We start from the raw sequence: 13222 nt of genomic DNA, 5'->3' as shown, positions 1-13222 counted from the left end.
ACCAGCTGCCTGCGGCTGCCCGAACAGTGGCTGGTGTGGCTGGCCCTGGGGCCGCCCTAGCTGCTGGGGAGGCCTTGGGGTCAGCCACTGCAGCTCTGGAAGTCACGGAAAGTCATGGAATCTGTGACTACTGTGACCTTCATGAAAGACTCGCAGCCTTACCTGTAGTACGTAGTCTTCATTTCTAACACACAAGGTAGCCTCCTACATTAAATTGATTTTACTTGCATACATCAATCTGACACAGACATCTTCCATCAATGCTTTCCTTTTCAGAAACTAATTTAACCTATCCTATAGAGCATGTCATTTGTTTGAGAGTCAAGTCTCAAAGTTCGTAGCAATACTGTAATTCTTACACCTTGCTTCAGACACTTTGGAATTAGATCCTAATGGTGAGAGACTTTTGAAGCTGTTTTTTAGTAAGGAAAGAGTACTTTCCTGAATGTGGAAAGAGTGTCTGGTATGTTTTATGATTTGCAGCTACAAAGGGGATTTCCACACGACGTGAACAGTCTCTTAACTGTAGTTTTCCTGTGAGCTAGTTGCTTTGTGTTTATAATTTTTTTAATGATTTACAATTACTACAATGAGTTTTAATCTAGGACTTGTATATGAGGATGGTTAAATAGGTTTAGTTACAGCTTAAACTTTATAACCAAACATATTTTTCACCTTCCTACGTGATTTCTAGTTAACTGGGGGGAAATTTCTGGCGCATATGCCCTAAAAGCACAGAACAAGGAAAAAATTAACTGAACAATCTTCATAAAAAGAAATAGAAAATGATTCCTGCAGTCTAGCCCCCTAGAAACTGCTTGTTGGTGGATCCGTGGTGCATAGTTGATTCTGTATGATCTGTCCTGAGAGAGGACTGTCAATCCTTGCTCTCTGTCAATGGTTGTCTCCCTTGATTAGTAGAACCGTCATTGCATCCATAAAAATTCTCACTTCTCATTGCAGGCAGACATAGGTGACCCTGATACCAAGTGCCTGCATGCTGGCTTTCTCCCTGTTGCTGAAGTAAATTATTCTATAATGTGTAGTTGGTATGCTCTAACTGGGAGTCGTCATATGCATAGAATTGAATTAGGCGTTAACATACCAACTTTTATTATTAATAATACTAAAGTACCTGCAGTCTACAGCTCACAAAGCACTTTATAAACATTTGTGAATGAAGCTTGATATCCCTATGATGCAGGAACATTTAATTCTCATTTTTACAAATGGAGACACAGAGGTTATATGGTGACTTACAGAAGATCGTTTGAACGCCCTGGTTGTCGGTGGGGGCCACTGGGAGAGTAGTAGTAGTAGCTGACTGGCCAACAGTTCACATCTCTTATGGGGAGGTGGGGAAATCAGCACTCAGTGGCCATCTGATCTCCCCCAGCAGTGCCCCTATGACCTGGTTTGATGTCTTTGGCAGGGTGAGGAAGAAACATGTTTTGTAGGGCTTGGGGTGCACATATCTCTGTTGTTTTCTCGCCCTGGCCTTCCAGTCTCATATCTTCTTGGGTGCTACATCCCCCGAATCTCACTTGTCTTCATTGCTGCAGCTTAATTGATAAGCAACTTTATTGGGGAGGAAGCTCTTCTTTCTATAACAAGGAAGTAAAGAGATTTAAAATGGACTAAAGTACAAGTATTTTTAACAAAGATTAAAGATTGGTCTTTTATATTTATATAAATATGGCAGTTGCACTCAAAACAGTTTATCAACAACTCTTTCATTTTAGAAAACTAATGCATTGAACTTAAATAAGCCCTTAACTCAAAAATGTCAGAACATTTTACAAGGATCATTTCTTTGTTACTGTTATCCAGCAAAGTGAAAACTGTCCAAGACACTTTCTCAGTTAGACAACTACTGATTTAAGAGACTGTTCCAAACATGTTCAGCATTGGATGAAATGTTCTGCCTGGATGAAAAATAAGAGCATAAATGGTAAAATTCAATTATTGGAAGGATTACCTCTCTGTTAAGCTGTTGATATTTTCCGTGAGCATTTACTTAGCATAGTTGTCAGTGTAGCTTTTCATTTTGGAGGTGGTATCTCCCTTGATTTCTTTTTGTTTCTGGTAGGTGGAGGTGAGAATTACTATCTAGTTGAAAATTTAGTTTGATAACTTTGAATCATTTGTAATTTTTCAAGGTTTAGTTAACTAATAGTCTTTTTGTCTAACAGTCATTTTAAAATTGTAATTAAATATGGAACTTTAATAGGATTGAGCTACAACTTCAGATTGTTCTCTAAACTCTTAAACTCTCCCTGTGCATATAAATCATTTTGAAAGCAAAGTATGAATGTCACGAGCCACATCACCTTCTCTGTTGTAAATACGTCCTCTTTGTGTTTGTGTAGAGTAGTAGTTTTCAACCTACTTACCATTGTGGGCCTCATATGCAGCTCTTTATATATTATGTGGGCCACATCCACATAATATATATACTACCTGCATAGGCCCCTACTTATACAACCCAAAATGCCATTAGCCTTCTTGGCAACAAGGGCACACTGTTGACTCATATTCAGCTTTTCGTCCACCGTAACCCCTAGGTCCTTTTCTGCAGAACTGCTGCCCAGCCATTCTGTCCCTAGTCTGTAGCAGTGCATGGGATTCTTCCGTCCTAAGAGCAGGACTCTGCACTTGTCCTTGTTGAACCTCCTCATATTTCTTTTGGCCCAATCCTCTAATTTGTCTAGGTCCCTCTGTATCCTATCCCTACCCTCCAGCGTATCAACCACTCCTCCCAGTTTAGTGTCATCTGCAAACTTGCTAAGGGTGCAGTCCACCCCATCCTCCAGATCGTTAATGAAGATATTGAACAAAACCGGCCCCAGCACCGACCCTTGGGGCACTCCACTTGATACCGGCTGCCAGCTAGACATGGAACCATTGATCACTACCCGTTGAGCCCGACCATCTAGCCAGTTTTCTATCCACCTTACTGTCCATTCATCCAGCCCATACTTCTTTAACTTGCTGGCAAGAATACTGTGGGAGACTGTATCAAAAGCTTTGCTAAAGTCCAGAAATAGCACATCCACTGCTTTCCCCTCATCCACAGAGCCGGTTATCTCATCATAGAAGGCAATTAGGTTAGTCAGGCATGACTTGCCCTTGGTGAATCCATGCTGACTGTTCCTGATCACTTTCCCCTCCTTTAAGTGGTTCAGAATTGATTCCTTGAGGACCTGTTCCATGATTTTTCCAGGGACTGAGGTGAGACTGACTGGCCTGTAGTTCCCTGGATCTTCCTTCTTCCCTTTTTTAAAGATGGGCACTACATTAGCCTTTTTCCAGTCATCCGGGACCTCCCCCGATCGCCATGATTTTTCAGAGATAATGGCCAATGGCTCTGCAATCTCATCAGCCAACTCCTTTAGCACCCTTGGATGCAGCGCATCCGGCCCCATGGACTTGTGCTCATCCAGCTTTTCTAAATAGCCCCGAACTACTTCTTTCTCCACAGAGAGCTGGTCACCTCCTCCCCATACTGTGCTGCACATTGCAGCTGTCTGGGAGCTGACCTTGTCTGTGAAGACAGAGGCAAAAAAAGCATTGAGTACACTAGCTTTCTCCACATCCTCTGTCACTAGGTTCCCTCCCTCATTCAGCAAGGGGCCCACACTTTCCTTGACTTTCTTCTTGTTGCTAACATACCTGAAGAAACCCTTCTTGTTACTCCTAACATCTCCGGCTAGCTGCAACTCCAAGTGTGATTTGGCCTTCCTAATTTCACTCCTGCATGCCTGAGCAATATTTTTATACTCCTCCCTGGTTATTTGTCCAATCTTCCACTTCTTGTAAGCTGTTTTTTTGTGTTTAAGACGAGCAAGGATTTCACTGTTAAGCCAAGCTGGTCGCCTGCCATATTTACTTTTCTTCCTACACATCAGGATGGTTTGTTCCTGCAACCTCAATAAGGATTCTTTAAAATACAGCCAGCTTTCCTCGACTCCTTTCCCCGTCATGTTATTCTCCCAGGGGACCTTGCCCACCAGTTCCCTGAGGGAATCAAAGTCTGCTTTTCTGAAGTCCAGGGTCTCTGTTCTACTGCTCTCCTTTCTTCCTTGTATCAGGATCCTGAACTCGACCATCTCATGGTCACTACCTCCCAGGTTCCCATCCACTATTGCTTCCTCTACTATTTCTTCCCTGTTTGTGAGCAGAAGGTCAAGAAGAGCTTTTCCCCTAGTTGGTTCCTCCAGCACTTGCACCAGGAAATTGTCCCCTACACTTTCCAGAAACTTCCTGGATTGTCTGTGCACTGCTGTATTGCTCTCCCAGCAGATATCAGGGTGATTAAAGTCACCCATGAGAACCAGGGCCTGTGATCTAGCAACTTCTGTTAGTTGCTGGAAGAAAGCCTCGTCCATCTCATCCCCCTGGTCTGGTGGTCTGTAGCAGACTCCCACCACGACATCACCCTTGTTGTTCAGACTTCTAAATTTAATCCAGAGACTCTCAGGTTTTTCTGCAGATTCATACTGGAGCTCTGAGCAGTCATACTGCTCTCTTACATACAACGCAACTCCCTCACCTTTTCTGCTCTGCCTATCCTTCCTGAACAGTTTATATCCATCCATGACAGTACTCCAATCATGTGAGTTATCCCACCAAGTTTAGTATTTGTTATGACAGCTCTGCCCACATGCTGCTAGTGATCCTAGTGCCGGGTAGCCTGCTCCAGCTGGGGTCATTGGACCTGTGATGCTGCATGGTGGGGGGGGGTGCTGAGCACCTGGTCTCTTGCTGCTGCAGGGCCCGATCCTGCGGGAGGGTTGGTGAGGGCGATGCTGCTCGGCCTGATCCTGCTCGGGGGAGGGGGCCCAATTCTGGGCCCGATCCTGTGCTGTGCCATTTTTTGCAACCCCCCTCATCTCCCCCCCCCCCCGGCTCTGATCCCAGGGCAAGTGCCCCTCCCGTCGTACCCTAGTTATGGCCCTGAGGATGTCACAAGGGCCACAGCTGTGTGCTGATTTGGCCACAGGTTGAGAACACTAGTGTAGAGAGAGTCTTGTCTTTCCTCTTTTATATTTGTTACATTTTAAACTCACACATGCACTTGGGGCTTTGGAACAGAATAAAATGCTGAAACCACTAGCAGCTGGTTACTTCAATTTGAGTAGACTATATTGGCTTTGCTGGCAGAGTTTGACCTTGATGTGGTGTAGTACAAAGTAGATTTTTACAGAAAAAGCTAACATTAAAGAAAATCCCTTCCCCCCAATGGATCAGATCTGAATTTTAAAGTGCTTTAAAATCTCTTCTATGATCAGTAGAAAACTCTTGTATCGTGTCTCTCTCCCTTCACCCTTCCCCCCCCCAAAAAAAGATATTTCTAGACTGGCTTTTCTCAGTCATGAAAACTTGAAGCAGTCTGGTGGAAGGGTAAGTGCTACTTATGTTGAAGGTAATATGCTACAAGCTGTTAAAAATCTGTAGGATCCCTGGGTTCCTATGAGCAATGCTTTATTTATATTAACTAAAATATCTGGTCCAGGCTGATTATACAAGTGACATAGGCAATTTTTTTAAGCAGGTCACAAACTGAGTAATTTTGAATGAGTTAATAGTCTTTATCAGAGGTTCTGACATGCCCCCCCTCACAAAGATATGTAACATTTAATATATTTGCAATGTGTTGCTTTCTAAAGGCAAAAGTATTTACTTTTGTGTCAGGGATAAGTCTTCTGGTAGAGATGGTTTAGTAATAGCCAGAGAAGGGGATGAGTTCCACCAAAGATGTGAGAGAACCTGTTTCCTTCAATTGAAACATTGATGGTAGTTATATTAAATATATGAGAGCCAGAGATAAGGCATTCTCCGTTGGGGTCTGGTGGTGGAATGAATTTTTAGTAGAGATGATTAATTTAGAGTTTGACCCCCTTGAGGTCAAGCTGCAATATTTTCCTCTTTGGTAAAGTTTTCCTCCATAATCAAAATAACGTTTACAGGCACATCTCTCTCCCCCAAATTAAAGATTCCTACTCCTAGCAAAGCTTCTTATAACGCAAGGCTGAACACTCTATAAAAGCAACCTGGGACTTTGCTATGCAATCTAATAATTATGGTGATGGGGACTTGAACAAAATGTTAAAATACATTGCAATAAAAATATCATATAAAACATGGTATGGTAAAAAAAAGGTTTTATTCTGAGTTTCTAATAGCTGCAGTGCTCTTGAGTGATGAGGTTGTGAATTTTCCAGACATCCCAAATGTTATAACCGTCATACCATATTAAACCATCATGTATCCTTTACATGCCATACCTTGTAAACAAAAGCTATTTTATTATGTTTGAGTCTTCATATATTTTTACTGAAGCTATATTTTGTAACCCCTCTGCCTCTAAAGTTAGATTTTGTTAGTATAATGATTTCAGCAGGCCAGGCTTCAGAGAGAAATTAATTATAAATACATTTCACAAATCTTTAAATAACATAAAATTACTCTTCTGTACATAATGCCATGATAATAAGATCTGATACTTAGAATTCTGCTATGGCTAAATGTGGAAATCTAATACCTTTGTATGGGCATATCATTTAATTCTTTCTAATGGCATAAAAAACTTCCATTTCTGCACTGATATTCTCTAAGATATCAAGCTTCAAATTAGTTACTGGCCTATGACTGAGTATTGTACATCCTGGAAATCAAGCCAATAGAATTTTTTTTTTTGAGAGAAAAAAGATGGAAACACTTTTTGCATGTAGTTGCATTTTGTTTTCAGCAGGACTGGCTCTAGGCACTAGCAAACCAAGCATGTGCTTGGGGTGGCACAATTCCAGGGGCGGCATTCCAGCCACCCCCTAACCCTCCTCTTTTTTTTTTTTCCTTCAGCAGTTGCGCTCTCGGAAGTTGGGTTTTTTGGGGATTTTTTTGGCTTGGGGTGGCAAAAATCCTAGAATCGGCCCTGATTTTCAGTGGATACTGTTTGAGGCTCAGAGGATGAGTACAGGTTAAGAAGGCAGTAAATGTAATATATCACCCTTTTTTGTGTTTAGGAATGTGTATATATAGGTATTGGGGGGTGTGTGTGTGTGTGTATACCACCCCCCCTGCACACACATATATACAATATATACTTCATGTGGTTTTCTCTTAGAGCAGTGTTTCCCAAACTGAGGTTTGCGAACCCTTAGGGGTTTGTGAAATGTATCAGGGGGGGTCTCAGAAAAAATTCTATAATGGCAGACAGACACATCCCTAGGGACCCTGGGTGCGGGTGGCTGGCAGCCGGCAGCCTGAGCCCCGTGACCATGACTTCCTGGCGGAACATAACCTTTGTTTGGATCAGTACACTAAAACCAATATAACTGCACACCTAAAAGGACTTTGTGCAACGTTCAGGCAATACTTTCCAGCTATGTCAGGTGGTGATAACTGGATTTGCAACCCCTTTGATGATACCGCTTTCTCAACACAGATATTGAGCACTGAGGAAAAAGAGAAATTGATTGAGATCTCCTGTGATTACGAACTGAAAAGGAGTTTCAGAAATCTGTCATTGATCAACTTTTGGCTGAGTTTAAGATGGCAGAAAAAGTTAGGATAGTTTTGTTACCGTTTTCAACAACATACTTACGCAAGAAAGTATTTTCCTTATATGCACATCTGAAAATCAAATACAGAAGCAGACTCAATGCTGAACCAGACCTGAGACTTTATCTTTCTCCGATGATTCCGGACTTCCAAGAACTATGCAGATCAAAGCAAGTGCATCCATCACACTCAGGAGATTTAAACTTCAAGACTCCTTATAAGAAATGGAAAGGGAGGTGGATATTTTTTGCTGTTTCTAAAATTAAATAGGCTGCTAGTGTTGTTTTTAAAATTATGAAGAACAAGTTTAAGCTTTGTTGTCCTGCTCAAGACCCGAATGCTTGTGGGAGGAATTCTTTATTTGAGTTGGCTTCTTAAATACCTTCATGCTGTTTCACGTCTGGTACTCCTTGATGAAACATGTAGGAGGCTTAATCAAAGTGATATGAGCTACAGAGGTGAAATCTTGGAAGAGTGTTGCTGTTTTCGTAATGTAATCAAATTAATAATGTAATGATAAATAATGTAATAATGAATAGTATGTAATAGTGTCGTAAAAAACCCAAATTATTTCCAAGATCACTGCTTCTATAATTTATGCTCCGATAAGGGAGAAAATCCCTGGAAATATTCATTTTTAGGAGGGGGTACGTGAGATTTGATATTTTCCTGAAAGGGGTTCATGGGTTGTTAAAGTTTGGGAACCACTGTCTTAGAGGATATCCTCTAATGTTCTGCTGAATACAATAAGCACCTCTCTGAATCATCAGATTCTCTGCTGGCTATGGTTTACAAGGAGACAAGTAATTGTTTAAGGGTGTTAAAACACCACATATATGAGACATCGCTATTGGTAACTGAACATTCAGATGTCCACCTGCCATGGTGTAGCATTGCTTCATCGAGAAGGAAGAATTTATCACTAATATGGTTGATAACCGCTTCCTGGAAGGATGGCAAAGAGGCAGTCCTGAGAGAGAGAGAGACAGACACTGGAGAAGTCAAAATTTTGAGTACAGATCTTAAAATTAGAGGTACACCTCTACCCCGATATAACACAAATTTGGATATAACATGGTAAAGCAGTGCTTGGGGAGGCTGCACACTCCGGTGGATCAAAGCAAGTTCGATATAACGCGTTTTAACCTATAACGCGGTAAGATTTTTTTGGCTCCCAAGGACAGCATTATATTGGGGTAGAGGTGTACTGTGTATTACTCTTATTTACAGCATTTAAGGCCATAGTATGTATGCTCTGCTTAATGCAGTTCTCTTAATTCTTCACACTCTGTTTTCTCTTTTAATTCATTACTCCATATCCTATTTTCCCTCACAGCCAGCTGTAGTGAGCTGGAGCAGTACCAAAGTACACTGGAAGCCAAAATACGCTTACATTCTGAGGCCAAGAAAGTGCAGATGAGGTCACCCTGGAGAAGCTGGCTTTGCCAATAAAAACCACCCGAAAATGAACAGTAACCAAGACATTAAGAACCAAGTCTAGAAGGCCAATTATAAAATTCTAATATTTTGAGTAAAAGTGACTTATGACACCCTAGCATGCTATTACTGATCCCTAGTATCTAGTCTGAAATGGTGAGGAAGAGGTGGGAGTTTGGTTAGCCAAACATGGGAAATATTACTTTTACAACGCATCAGTGTGTGTGTTACAAAATCTCTTCTTATGATTCAGGCACAGACTATGGCTGTACAGACATTCCCACCCTCTTTATCTCCTCCCCCGACACAGACCTTTGGGAGCTTGATGGAAAAATACTACTTTCTGATAATTCATGGACAAATGCCAGTTACCAAGATTCATCTGTGGATGATTCTGCTTGGATAGAGAGTGAAGTTGGCAATAAATACTGGAGATTGCTTACTTAGCAAATAAGTGGGGAGGTGTTGGTAATATCGCATGACAGTGATGGAATTTTGTTCTCTATCAGCTCATGTTTGATGGTTTACAATGCTCTGCTTTTGAGAACATGGTTATGCTGCCATAACCTCTTTCCAGAATACAACTGAAGAAAAGAGTAACAAGCTTGTGTGTGGAACATATAATATTCTTCCTGCCTGATCCAAACAGCCTGCTTCTTCTTCGGAAGCACAATGAATCAGCTTCACAATGACTGGGAACGTGGGATGGATAATCTCAACCAGTGTTTGTAGATGGAAATGTGCCACAGTATCCACCAAGCTGTCTTTTCTTTTCTTCCTGATGTGTGTGTGATACCCACTGGCACTGAACAAGAGCTGCCTATTTTCATGACCGCTCAAGTACATTCTGAGTGCTATGCACTAACAACTGCTGGAAACCTGGTGACTCTTGAGTATTGTACACAGTGGTCATCCAAAGTAAACATGGATGGCATGCCCAGTAAAATAAAGATGGTCACACCAGTGTTGTTGAAGAAATGCTGGCATAAGGAAGGAAATTTTCCTTACCAACTGGTAAGGAAATAAGATCATAGCCATTTTGAAGCCTGGAAAAGAGGCCCCTGACCCCCAAAAGATACTGGCTCATCTCCCTCCTTAGCAGTTGCTATAAACTGGAGCAGCTCCTACTTCAAAGATTGTAGCTGATACTGGAGCTACTGGTCACCAAAGAGTAGGCCAGATTTAGAACTAGTTGCAACTGCTGTGACTAGGTGCTGGCCTTAACCAGCTACATAAAATCTGACTACCAGTGAAAATTAAAAACAGTGGCAGCATTCATTGACCTTCTGCATAAGATACTGTATGGCGCAGAAGTCTCCTGCTGAACTAATTAGCTTTTCGGTGCTAATCAACCATCATACTTATCACTGAGATGCTGAGTAACAGAAAAATCACTGTACACCTTGGTGAATCTGCCAACACATCGTGGAGATTGAACAATAGCCGCCCACATGGATCCATTTTAGTGCCTGCACTGTTCTCTCTGTACCAGCAACATTCTGGTCACATCATACCGTAAATTCATGTATGAAGATGACACTGTGCAAGCAATGCAAGCATCATCTTTGAAGGCCACAGAAAAGGTCATGCACAACTATCTCTGGACATTTGAGAAGTATTTCAGAGCTTGGCAACTGAAACCCAACACTTTGAAAACACCTGTCTCTGCCTTCCATTTGAATAACCATGAGGCTGAAGTGCCAAGGAAAGTGGACATCTGTGGTCTGCCTCTACTCCATGACCACAATCCTGAGTACTTTGGAGTTACCCTTGATCAGATGCCAAGCTGTCACCAACATGTTGACAACACCAAAAAGAAGATAAAGACAAGGGTTAATATTATCAAGAAGCTCACAAGCATATCCTGGGGATGTGCAAGCACGCTTTGAATGTCAGTACAAGCCCTGGTCTTGCCAATGGTGGAGTGTTGTATGCCAGTTTGGTAAAACAACTCCCACACCAATCTCACTGACACTGAAATCGGTGATATCCTCACAATGGTTAGCAGCTCTCTCAAATCAATGCCAATACTATGGTTACCAGTTTTGGCGGGCACTGTGCCAGCCAACATCAGGTGAGTCATTGGTGGGGTCCAGGAGTACAAGAGGATCCTGGCCACTCTGGGTCTGCTGATACACTAAGACCTCATTTCGTTGCTACTTTCCCCATTCAAATCCAGGAAGCCTTTCTGGATCTGTGTGTCAATGCTACAGGCCAATGGAAAGGACGCAAGAACTCGCTGGCTTGAATCTTGGGCCGCTTGTGGGATATTTTGAAGACCTGACTGAAGATCCAGCGAAAGATGTCCTAACATTCTGCCTTCCCCACAGGCAGTGGACTGCACTCAACCGGTGTTTGGACAGTGCTAAGGGGGTGTGGATATCTCCATCACAAATGGAAAATCAAAGAATCGCCATATTGTGACTGGTTAGCTACAAACAATGCGATGCATCAGACAACTGACCCATTCGTATTTGCAGTGGTGGCACAAGGGGGAACGCGGTGGCTACCCAAGAAGCATTAGAATGGTTTTCAAATCTCAAAATTTAGTTACAATCCAAGCCCATTTCTTTTCAAATGACATAAAAAAGAAGAAAATACAGAAACAATGGACACAATCATTGAATCTGTACAAATTCCCTGGCAGAAATACACCATCAGTTCCCTTGGCTAAAGAAAATTATATGCTGTATGGTACTTAAGTAATGTGGTACCATGAATGTTTAATGTGTATATTTTATGTTTACTGGGTATGTAAAGAAATTGTAATCCAAACTTCACTTTTTAATTAAAAGTTTTGTCCCTTGTTGTATACTGTGACATGTCTCTCCTATGTTTTCCTTCCTCCATTCTACAAACTGCTTTTGTATATTCCTTTTCACCCAACCTCTGAGTACAAACTGTTTGGACGCAAGAATGGGGGAGGCTGGGATGATAGGTTTTCACTGCTCTCCAGGACCCATTTGGGTTCTCCTTTTCCTGTGTGAACTACTATATTGATGTACATGGTCCAAAGAAAACAAAACTCTTCTTTCCTACTGCCAACAATTGATAACAATACTCTTGGAAAATGGGCAAACATGGAGTCAAGTAAGGTATGGTCAGAAAAATGACAGTGTTGTAAGCATATTTGCTCCCTGTGTGTATTCAGAGTCCTATCTGCTGTCTTTGACAAAAATAAGATTTTACTCTTTTTATGCCTGTGAATCTAAAGAGTTGTAGGACACTGAGTTGGATTCTTCTCTGTCTCACATATCAACAGAAGTGTTAACTAAGTTTAGTTATATAATCTTATCTGGAGGTGAATGTTTACAAAGGTACATACTTGAATAGCACCTCTGCTGGATTAGGATTACTGGTGGTGATGTTGAGTTAGAGCAAAGCCTGGCTTTCAGATTGCATATTGAACTTGCAGGTCTTATTTTCCTTTAAATGGATCAAATTAGTTCTAGAATCATTGGCTGCATCTGGCAAAATTCAGACCTGTAATTCTCCATCGGTGTATCAGCATCAATGATAGCAAGAAAACATGGCTAAAAGCCTCTTTCTTTTTAGTGTAGTTTTAGGAAGTTTCCCATTTTAATATACATATTTAATTTCTGCCTTTTTTTAGCCTGTGCTGTATTTCAAGTCGATAACCTCAACTTCTGAAAAATAAGTTATTAACCGCATCATGGTGCTCTAGTGGAATGCTTGCAGCACACAAAAGTTCTGTAGTCATATAGAAAATATTCAGTTTATGGGATGTAGCAAACTATGGCATGTGCTAATTTTGAGTCTTTTTTGTTGCAGTTCCCAGAGTGTGGTTTCTTTGGCATGTATGACAAAATTCTCCTCTTTCGCCATGACCTGAACTCGGAAAATATTTTGCAGAGGATTACATCAGCAGAAGAGATACATGAAGGAGATCTTGTTGAGGTTGTGCTTTCTGGTAAGTCCTTTGTAGTTGTAATGAAGCCATTCTTCTTATTGAATAAAACAGTCACAGTATTACAGTACACTGTCTGCAACAATATAACCATGGGCTGTGGGTCTTGAAGCTATTTGGCTGAGCAGGCTTTGAGGCAGATTTCCAAATAAATCCAGAGTGTTCCCTGAAATGGTATTTGATTCAGTGAATTTGTCTTCCCTGTGACTGCATCTGCACTAGCAAACTTTGTGGTCTTAATCCTCAAACTCTGGTATTAACTGTGGAAGCTAAAGTATAGCTAGAACTCAGGTG

At 41.5% G+C, this 13222-nt stretch overlaps 1 protein-coding gene across 4 annotated transcripts in view; it reads left to right on the top strand.

Moving 5' to 3' along the window:
- The window catches only part of PRKD3 (protein kinase D3), an 83861-nt gene that overhangs the window by 34569 nt on the left and 36070 nt on the right, over window positions 1-13222 (top strand). For all 4 annotated transcript variants that reach the window (XM_039529771.1, XM_039529773.1, XM_039529772.1 and 1 more), the window contains one exon: window positions 12793-12931. In XM_039529771.1, the coding sequence (XP_039385705.1) occupies window positions 12793-12931 (139 nt within the window). The remainder of the gene's footprint in view (window positions 1-12792; window positions 12932-13222) is intronic.

Source organism: Mauremys reevesii, linkage group 3, assembly GCF_016161935.1.
Source record: "Mauremys reevesii isolate NIE-2019 linkage group 3, ASM1616193v1, whole genome shotgun sequence".
Lineage (NCBI taxonomy): Eukaryota > Metazoa > Chordata > Testudines > Geoemydidae > Mauremys > Mauremys reevesii.
The sequence above is the reverse complement of the archived record's forward strand: the minus strand, read 5'-3'. Positions and strand labels throughout refer to the sequence as shown.